The sequence below is a fragment of the Acyrthosiphon pisum genome, chromosome X, assembly GCF_005508785.2.
Source record: "Acyrthosiphon pisum isolate AL4f chromosome X, pea_aphid_22Mar2018_4r6ur, whole genome shotgun sequence".
Lineage (NCBI taxonomy): Eukaryota > Metazoa > Arthropoda > Insecta > Hemiptera > Aphididae > Acyrthosiphon > Acyrthosiphon pisum.
In genome coordinates this window covers 46,755,189-46,766,314 of record NC_042493.1, presented here as the reverse complement: position 1 = coordinate 46,766,314, position 11,126 = coordinate 46,755,189, and the positions used below count along the sequence as shown (strand labels likewise).

General features: G+C 32.8%; 1 protein-coding gene and 1 pseudogene across 1 annotated transcript; both read left to right on the top strand.

The window, feature by feature from the left end:
* The first annotated feature begins 3,354 nt into the window (after positions 1-3,354).
* LOC107885084 lies at positions 3,355-3,777 on the top strand (annotated as a pseudogene).
* Positions 3,778-5,399: 1,622 nt separating this feature from the next.
* LOC103310833 lies at positions 5,400-5,999 on the top strand. The gene has a single exon (XM_008190217.1). It carries the CDS (start codon positions 5,400-5,402, stop codon positions 5,997-5,999), a length of 600 nt encoding a protein of 199 aa, XP_008188439.1.
* The last annotated feature ends 5,127 nt before the right edge of the window (positions 6,000-11,126 follow it).

The following is an 11,126-nucleotide window of genomic DNA, read 5'->3' as shown; positions in this document are numbered from 1 at the left end:
CAGGAAACGTAGTTTTAGTTTTTTAAAAACCGGAAAATAAACCGGGAACCTACATTTAGAAAACGAAAAGGAACCGAAACCGAAATTATAGTTTTTTTTTAAAACCGAAAAGAAACCGAAACCGAAATTATAGTTTTTTTTTTAAACTGAAATTTCAGTTTTTCTAGGAACCGAACTGGAAGTGGAACCGTAAAAAATGTTCAAACTTCTCGCAACAAAAATTTGATGTTTGCATAGCTTTCTAGTATTACCTTGGACACAAGAACACATTCCAGAGTCAACGGTGTATTTAGTACCTTTTTCTTTATTATCAACTAAAAAAAGTGTGTTGTTTATGTGTTGGAACTCTAATGACTTAATTTGCTTAGATAAAGTAAAAAATCTTTCATTTAGATATCGAGGAGACTGAGATGCTGACATCGTCATTTAATATAATGCATCCATGTCATTAATGATAAAGACAATTAGTTGGACTGGTTAATAAGCTTTTGTTCTTTCAAGGATAACGTCTTTCGTAATTTTAACTCCAGCTTTGCTTATATTGTTTGTACCTATTTTGGCCTCTTATTACGAAATTGTTTCTTAAACAAATAGCCCATTTAGTTTTTTGCAGAAATAGTCCTTCTACATATGATTTGAGTCGTGGATATTAGTCAAATAATTGGTCAATATTTTATTGTATGAGTTATTTAAATCATCAAAAAAGCGTCGGACGGTGCTTTAAGGGAACTCTGTAACTAGAGTCCTGAAGGTATCTCCAGGCCGTTTGAAGCACATGAAAAATGCATAATAGCAGTGTTGTTTGTGGAAAACATTCTTGCAAGTTGCAATGCATTTCTATCTGCTGCAGAGTCTAGAAATACTAGTGGACCATTTATGCATCTATTTCCTAGGGCGTTTTATGGTGATATACCTACTATTTTTTAATAAAAATTAATAATTACTTTAATAATAACTGAGTCTGGTTTTGCACTCTCTCATCATAGCTATACTCTTTTTCAAATAAGAACGCACCGGGCGGCGGACGAAAACCGGTCGAAACGCGCGCATGGCCACCCCACTCCCGACAGTTTCAGCTGTCGTAGGTGGTGCCTACGTAGGTGATAATAATTATAATAATAATTGAACATTCTGTATGCCCGGCGGCGTCGAAAGTAGCCGATCATTGGCGACTAATCAGAAATTAATTACTAATTTTGTGGGAGGGGCTTGTGGTTCCGCCTCTGATAACGATGCGCGACCCGGTGCGTTCTCATTTGAAAAAGAGTATACTATTATCCATTGTGTTTCATCTTTTACATCAAAGTTTAAAATTTCGAACTTTGGAATAAATTGTCCATTAGATAAGTTTTTTTTTACGAAGTATGTTATAATAAATAATATTTTTTTAGAAATTTGATTCTGAAAAGGGATTGATGGATTGAGTTAACAGCTAATAAACCAAAGTGCATATTAAAATAAGTACCAATAATTCAATGTTGTCACTTGTATGCTCAATCTGTGTTTTTTCTTCATTTGAAGGCTACAATCTTGAGGACGGCTAGTTATTTAAATTTGATTTAATTTTGGGTACATTAGATTATTTAAAACTACAGTGAAACCTTAATAACTCAAACGTCTAAAAAGTTTAACATAAGTCGAATTTTCGATAACTCAAAGGAATATTTTCACCCCTGCATTTCAATAAGTACACTCAATTTTTTCTATAACTCGAATTTTTTCGATCCCAACCGATTCGAATTATCGAGGTTTTAATGTAATTTAATTATGTTTGTTTATCCTTAATATAACCGATGAATCCGAAACTTGTTTACGTGTAAAGTAAACCCATGAACCGCTTTCAATTTTACACCATGTCGTTTGAAATTTTTAAGATCGATGTGTACCTAGTAACTTTTTTTCTGTAAACTATGTTTCACTCTTTGGTGTCTCAATAATGTATGCCTATATTTAAAGCTCAGATTACACTCATCACAAACAATTGACTATAATATTGAATTTGCATTGAATTAGATAAATTAATGAAGACAAGTTTTTTTTGTGCAAAAATAAGTTTATTTAATAAACACAAAACTTTCTCAACAGTTAACTGAAGTAATTACCTAACGAAAATAATTCACTTAAAGTTAAGGAGAAGCACTGCAAAAATTACAAATTCCTGCTTACTACTTTTTGCTGATGATTTAAAAATACTCCGTATAATTAAATCTCCCAATGATGCAAAATTGCTCCAGAAAGACCTTAGTCTACAAAATAATTGGTCTGTTCTAAATAAACTCTATTTCAATATTGATAAACGTACCTTATGACATACTTAAAAAAGTGCTTGACTCAAATTTATAAGTATTAGTTAAAAGATATTGAACTGGCTAGTTTCTCAAATCAAAAATTTTGGAATTTTTTTTGACTCTTCCTTATCGTTTAATGATCATTATGCATATTAAATCATTAATCATCCTCAATGTTAGGTTTTGTAAGTAGAATATGTTCTGATTTCAATAGTCCAATTGCTCTAAAATCGCTGTATTGCTCATTTGTTCGTTCTGTGCTAGATTATAACTCTGTCGTTTGGTCTCTTTACATGTCTGGTCCGACTGAAGCTATAGAAGCGATTAAAAATCGTTTCTTAAGGTTTCTTGCTTATAAATGTGGTGTCCAACACCAGCGTCACACGTCGTATTTACCATTACTATTATTAACCAACATAGAAACTTTACAAATAAGGAGAATTAGACTCGACCTTGTTTCACTTTTAAATTGAAAGGTGTCATAAATTGTTCTGAGCTAGGTACTAGATAAGTTTGATTTTCTAGTACCCAATACTCATACTAGGAATTCTAATACATTTTATGTGCCATTCCATAGTACTAATTATGGTAATTATGACCCAATTATTAGGTTAATGGGCCATGTGCACAGGTATAACGTAAATTTTTTAATTTGTAATAATATTATCTCTTTCAATGTATACCTTAATAATAATGTGAATATTGTTTGATTACTATTTATATGTATGTATAAGAAGTACAACGTACGAAACTTTACTTGTAAACCAACGCGGTCCTTGTTCAATCTTGTACCTATATGCTGGGCTTAGCTTGTTTAAATTTTTTATAAATAAATAAATTATATTAATATTATATTACTTTAGTTATTCTTTTGTACATTTTTTTATACCTCTGGCTTTAAATTTTTTATCACAATATAATTTCAGAATGTCACTCGTCAGTTTAAAAGGACGAAACATGAACGAAACATTGAATTTTCGATAAATTTTTATTCCATAAAAAAATATTGCTATTATATAGTATTTAATATTTTTATCGTCAGATTTGTTTAAAACATTTTTCAAAAATGACTACTTGTACAATAAAATGTTGCAGCAACAAAATGTCACGAACGAAAAACATTAGCTACTTCAGATTTCCAACCGACCCATTGAGGTGAGTGATTAGGTTTATTTTATAATTTTCATAAGTATGCATTGTAATTTGTTGCGTTACTAATTTATTATAGATGTAAACAATGAATGGAAAAATGTCAAACTGTAAATTTGTTAAAACAAAGATGCTGCTATTTTATACAAAAATTACAGAGTGTGTGGTGTTCATATTGAAGACAATATATTTTTAAATCCAAATAGCAGAAACCGGTTTACAATGAATGCTGTGCCAACAATATTTAGTGGTAAGATTTTATTTATTAAAGTTAATATTTTCAATTTTGAACACTAAATGGAAACTGTTCTAATTTGCTTTTGCATTTACTTTTGCTTTGCTGGGGCTACATGGCTGAGAGATGCACATGGATAATCTTCTATAGACTGCGTGCACAATGTAAATTCGAATCGAAACGTCTCTATAGTGTCTATTTGCGTAACATGCAGGAGTGTTTGTGTGTAAATCCTAAATCATTTTGGGAATTCATTCGTTGTAAACGTGGTGTCTCTACAATACCAGATGAGGTCTATCCTGGGGAGTCAAAGGCCTCCAGCGATCAAGTTGCCTCTTTGTTTGCCTCTCACTTCTCATCTGTATATAGTGTCCCACGGTTTACTTCCAATGATTTATCCAATGAGTTTACAAACCATCAATTTTCTTTCTTTCCTTCTAACTTATCCATATCGATTGATGATGTTAACGCGGCCCTAAAATCCCTATCAAATGCTCGTGGTTCTGGTCCGGATGGTATTTCTGCCAATCTATTGTACCACTGCCGTGCCTCTCTCAGCTTACCGGTTACCTTAATTTTTAATCAATCACTTTTAGAGGGAGTTTTCCCTTCTGTGTGGAAAATAAGTCGAGTTACGCCAATATTTAAGAGGACGTTATACCCACATGTGTTGTCTCCGTCTTACAAGTGCGTAACATAGTAAATTCTACGCTCAGCAGAACACGTGTAGTTCCGTTGGTTTAAAAATTAGAGGAATTGACCTCTTATAAAATCTATAGGCAAGATTATTATCTAGACAACCTCATGGGCTTTTTATTATATTTTAATTTTAAAGCAAGCTATGGGTATTTTAAAATTGTAAATTGTTTGTACATCTTAAAGTACTCATAACTCACTTAAAAATTAAAATATACTAAAAATCTCATGAGGTTGTCTAGATAATAATCTTACCTTTAGATTTTATAAGAGATCAATTCACTCTAATTTTTAAACCAACGGAGCTACACGTGTTTTGCCGAGTGTATAATTTGCTATATTATGCACTTGTAAGACTGAGACAACACATGCGGGTATAACGTCCTCTGAAGTCTGGTAATCCTGCTGATGTTGCTAACTATAGACTCATCTCCGGCCTACCTTTCCTAGGTAAATTGTTTGAGCTTATAGTACTCAAACGAATCGAACGCTCTTTCTTAACCACTTTATCAATTGATCAACATGGGTTCTTTCCTGGTCGCTCGACATCGACCAGTCATGTACGCGGCGTTTAAATTGGGTAATCAAGTTGATGTGATATACACTGACTTTTCAAAAGCTTTCGACGACTCTATTGACCACAATGCACTTCTTTATATCCTCGACAGGCTAGGTGTTGGAGAGCCGCTTTTATCATGGTTTAGTTCCTACCTTAGTGAACGTCGACAATTTGTCAGCCTCTTTGGCAAGTCATCTGAGCTCTTCCGAGCATCATCCGGAGTTCCACAAGGTAGCCATTTAGGTCCCCTATCATTCAATATTTTCATTAACACTATGTGCTCAGCTGTTTCCCCTTGTCGTCTTCTACTTTTTGCCGATGATTCAGTATCTTTCACACAATAACCTCAAATAATGATTGCCTCACTCTCCAAAAAACCCTTGATAAATTCATTAGTTGGTGTAATACGTTTAATTTATCTCTTAACATATCTAAATGTAAAGTTATGACTTTTTATCGCTCTAAGTCAATGATGTCTTTTGATTATAGGCTAGGAGGTACATCCATCCAACGTGTTAACCAGGTACATGATTTGGGCATTTTGTTTGTACCTTCCCTTAATTTTAGACCTCACATTGATTATATGACCACCAAAGCTTTCCGTGTTTTGGGATTTATAAGACGTCACTCATCCAATTTCAGTTCATCCAATTGCCTTCTGGCTCTCTATTATGCATTAGTCCGTTCGGTTATTCAATATGGGTCTGTTGTTTGGTCACCATATACCGCCGTTGATATTTGTCGGATTGACCGTGTTCAAAATAGTTTTATGAGTTTCGCCGGTCATTGCCTCAACATCCCCCATCCACCACATGATTATGGGCCAATACGTCAAGCTCTGAGACTTGATTCTCTTTCAGTTAGGCGTGATAACTTTGGTATCTCTTTTATTCAGGGTCTGATCGCAGGTCGAGTTGATTCCCCAAGGCTTCTTGGAGAACTTAGTTTTCGTATTCCTAGTAATACTAGGCTTCAGTCTTATTTTTATATACCCACCAATAAGTTTAACTTCTCCATGAATGCCCCACTTTTGAAAATGATGCATAATGCAAATAATTTTATAGATTATTAAATTGTATTTAGTGTTTAGTACGGAGGCTCACATATAAAAAAAAAAAACTGCCTATCTATAATTGTTTTAATACTACTATTGTTTTGTTTTGTTTTGTTTTTTTTATGTTGCTATAATAATATTAAGTCTTTATCTGTTATCTACGTTTTTCTTGCTTGTATAATTTTGTAAAAGCCATCTGGCGTTGATTATAATAAAAATTAAAAAAAATTAAAATAATAATAATCAGACTTCATCAACTAAAATGTATAAACGGGATATAGTATAATGTTAGTATAATGTCCTTAGAAAGTATAAAATCGTTTTAATTGTTATTTAGTGTTCTAATAACAAAATAACAATGTTTCTAAAATATGAATGTTCCACATATTTTTCCTAGAATATTTTTAATTTTTAATTTAAAAAGGTATCTCGTAAATCATTACTTTTAAGTTCAGAAGGTTTAAATAATTTGTTTTTCGGTTTATTTCGCTTCGATTTTGTAGAAAAAAAGTTACTTTGAGGAATTATTTTTTTATTAGGTGGATCGTTGTTTATTTTAATGAACTCTTTACTTGGTGCAGATTGTTTTGATGTTGCGTCAATAAATGCATTGAGAGCATCTATCTTTTTAATAGCTTCTTTAAGGTGATCAGAATCTTCAATTAAATGGATTTTATTTACTGTACTCATAGTTTTTTTTTTTTTAATATTTCATACAAGTTTTCATTTTCATTTGTGTTCATTAAAGTCTTCATATGTATATTATTTTTTGTATATAAATTTTTTTCTATTGTATGTTTATTTTTGTCATTTAATTCTGATTTGCCCACTTTTGTTGTATAGTTTTCCTGACTTAGTGCAATAATATGAATATGCCTACAAATAATTGATTTTATGGAGTAATCCAAACAAGTGCATTCAAATGTATGAATGCATATTTTACATGTACTACAAACTATTACACAACATATTTCCTCGTTAATTTGCTTAACAACATAAGATTTATTTGGTGTATGTTCACTATCTAGTATCTACATTCCAGCTATTTGCATCGTTCTTGGTAATTTTTAAATTAAGTGAAATACTGGTTACATGTCTTTTTTTAATTTCCTGTATTCTTGTTGTTGACTTACCCTTTGCCAATTTGATCATTCTTTCTACTTTTTTATCACGCGTGATTCGTCTTATTGTCATTATACTTTTATCCAATCTTCCAATTTACTCCCAGTCCTTTTCTGTAACAATATGCCCATAATGTTGCTTTATTTGCATACATTCGTTCGAAACATACTCCAAAGTCTTTAGTTTCAGGATCATTCATAATTTCAATAGTACATTTTTTTGAATTCAGTGTCACTAGATATTGTCTGAAGCATTTTTAATGATTTATAAACTGTTGATTGTTTTTCCTTATACTGAGGTCCAATAATTTCATTTTAATGTTGTCTCCAGGCTTTATCGACATGCCATGAACAAAAAATGCGATGAGGAACTGGGCTCATTACAGTTTCCTATGCTGAATAAAAAGTTTCAACGATAGTCTTAAACTTTGGGGTTTTATCAGAAAGACTCTTTATTTTGGCTCTTTCTTTCAAATGTTCTTCTAAGAGGTTTATGGCGAGCCTTTGAAGAAAGAGAAACCTTCGAAAATTTCGATAATCGTACGATGACGACGATTGGCGACGTATATAATAAGAGAATTTACCCCAGCTATATCCAAGAAACGAGAAAAACAAGGCAAGCGGCCATCTTCTAGTATTCCGAGCTGTTGAAGCTACCGAGCACTTTAAGTTAACCGTATCTACTCCACTTTTTGTTTTATTGTAATCATGTATGATCTCGGGCTTTCCGGTTTCTTCGTTTATGTCCCCATGACCATCATGCACTGAAGTTAATAGAATGCCAGCTTTGTTCTTCTTAGGAATGCAGGACACCAAAGTACACTCATCTTGATATCGAAATAGAGATGATTTTACTGTACGCTTGTTACAACAAACAGTAAATGTAATTCCCTGTCGAATTCATAATGTTTCTCAATTAGTTGTTTAACCGTGAAAACGTGGTCTATGGTGGATTTTTCTCTCGTAAATTCACACTGGTAGTCCCCAATAATGTCTTTTGTATACCGGTACGGCGTAATCCTGTTTAATTTGATACCTGATAATACTTTATACATTGTGTTCAACAGTGATATTCCTCAGTAGTTTTGATAGCTCGAAACATCTCCCTTTTTATAGATTGGACAGATTATTGCTAATTGCCATTCTTTTGGCATTTATTCTATCTTCCATATTTCTCTGATTAATTTACCTACTTCATTTATAAATTCTTCTCCATCGTACTTAAAAAGTTTCGCGGCTAATCCATCTTAACCCGGTGATTTGTTGTTTTCAATCCATTTATCACTGTACTAATTTCCTCGTCTGTTGGGTCCATGTCTTTGGGTTCTGCAGTATAGTACTGTATTATGTACTATACTTACATTTTATTGCATCAATTTATGTATACAAATGCTCTGTAAATATATTCATATTAATCTTCATAACATCAATAATAAGTATAATTATTCAGGATGGTCGATTGCATAAAGATGCCAAATGGGCAAAATGGGTATTGCAATTGCAATATTTAACATGATTAAACGTAATTAAACGATTAATAAATAGTTGTAATTATTCAATGAGTTGTACACAACTTGTACAGATAACCTGATAACTGATAAGACGATTTCAATTTATGATGTGTTACTAGCGCATGCGCAGAACAGTCACGGTTCAGTTCTGTATTTAGACCACGGCGGCCTATATTGGATCACACAGCTAAGCGGTGTCGTATGTTCATATCAAATCTGACAAAAAGTCGCGTTTTACTAGCGCCCTCTACAACCACTCCTAGATTACGGTAACTAAACCTGGTTACCTAGCCACTGTGGAGCGCTAGTATGATGCGACTTTTTTTGTATGGATACTATATGTATGTATTTATGTAACTTGATGAGAACATTTGGCGCCGTTATATTATTGCTCGTTGTGCAACCATGGTATCTATATCCGTGGTTTAGACGCTCCTCTAAAAGCACGGCACTCTATTTTTTTCCCGTCTCAGCAACATGACCAGCGAGTAGGCACCGGTTTTGCTGGTGCGCCGAAGGGCGATACATGAGTTCATCATGCGGATGGTAATGTTTTTGTATATATTATTATTGTTTCACCGTTTCTGGTACTCTTAGGTTTATTATTATTACTTAAAAATGGTAAATGATTACTATTATTTCTCCCACCGGTAAACCACTCAGTCGGAACCGTGCGATGGGTATTGTTTATTCTTAACCGATACTTTGTGATTATTATAAAATATGGTATTGCAAATTATTATTCTTATTTTACTCGCCGGTAAACTGCTCAGCCAGGACCGTACGATGTATATTTTTATGTATTATTTAGTATAAAACAGGTGTTTATTATTATAATTATTATTCTGACCGAGTTTTATGCCAGACGGCTTTCTCGGCACCAACATAATTATTTCTCTTTAAAATAAACATATATATCTACCTATTTCCCCTACATTGAGGTTTTTTATTTCATTGTTGGTCACCCATATTATTTGTCCAATTAATGTATCCCGTTCTCATTATAATTATATATGAAAAATCCACGGCACTCGGTCCGTGGTAAGCGACCGTGAATCATGTTCGGGGCGGCCACATGACTCTCGATACATGAGTGATATGTTCGACTGTTCGAGCAATCACAATATGTATTTAATTTTAATTGTATATTATACAAAATGTAAGTTAGGTATGTGTAAACAGTCTGTATTTTTAATTATCAATAATATTGATTAATAAATAATAATAGATAGTTGTCAATAATAACAATATATTATATTGTTTGAAATTGTAAAAAAATTAAATGAATATAATTTTTGTATACAACAATTTACATATCTTACTCTACTATTATTTTTACTTAAGTATAATACTATGAGTATTGAGTTGAAATTGAAAAGTTCACTGAGCTAAATTTAAATTTCAATAATATGATATGTATGCATGTCCAATAAATTAGCATTGATATTTGTGGTCACACTGATTTGGGTGGAGAACAATCAGAGCACAGTATTCATTTTTTACATTACAGCATAGGGAGTGGACAATCTGTTTTTATTTAATCTGTGATTCACGCTAAATTTAAAATGTGGTCGCGGGCTGCGGGTTAAAGACCCCTGTCCTACGTGGTGAACCCGCCATTAGAGGCATTGAAAAACCATGTAAACATCGTCAATCTCTTTATCACGAAGTTAAGGAAGGTCGATTTTACCCAGTGCGGATAATGAAGTCGGTTGAAACCAAATTCGAGACGGCCGTGGCAAGCGCATTGCAACGATATGACAACCAGGGGGACAATAAATGTTTTCCTCCCAAACTATTGATGTCAATGATGTGGGAAGTAAACAATAGGGAATTTCCGCCAGTACGCTTGATATTTAGAGGCTTACATAACATTCGAATTAAATCTATGATGAAACTTCTCTAGGTATGAACTCTATTTTATTATTTTACTACCGTAAGGTGGGGTGAGTTTGATATTAAGTGGCGACTTTGATCATTTGATTTTTTTCTACAAAACATTTTTTCTTCCATGAAATTATCTGTTTGGAAATGTTTAAACCATCACTATTTCCTACACTATCTCTCATGTTATCATATTCCAGTTGTTAATTTACGAAAAACATTTTGGTTCACATTCCAATAATCATAGTACGATAACACTACATGTGTTTAATGATTAGATAACATATTTTTCCGTAACGACTGATAAAATTCAAATCGTCTTGGAAATTCAATAATATGAAATAAAAACAGTCAATGGGTGCACGAACAAATTCAAGTAAGTTTCATTATTCTAGAATAATCTATTACAAAGTAATCTTCATGTAAAGTAGGAGGGGTCAGATTGATCGAATAGATATGAAATCGATTTTAACGAAAATTGCATGCTTTTTATTTATAATAAAGACGTGAATATGAGGACGTACAAACCTAAGTTGGGCCAAAGGCGTTACATCAACTATAGCAGTGAAGCACTGGATGAAGCATTACTTAAAGTAGTAAACGGTGAACTTTCCCTTAGAAAAGCTTCT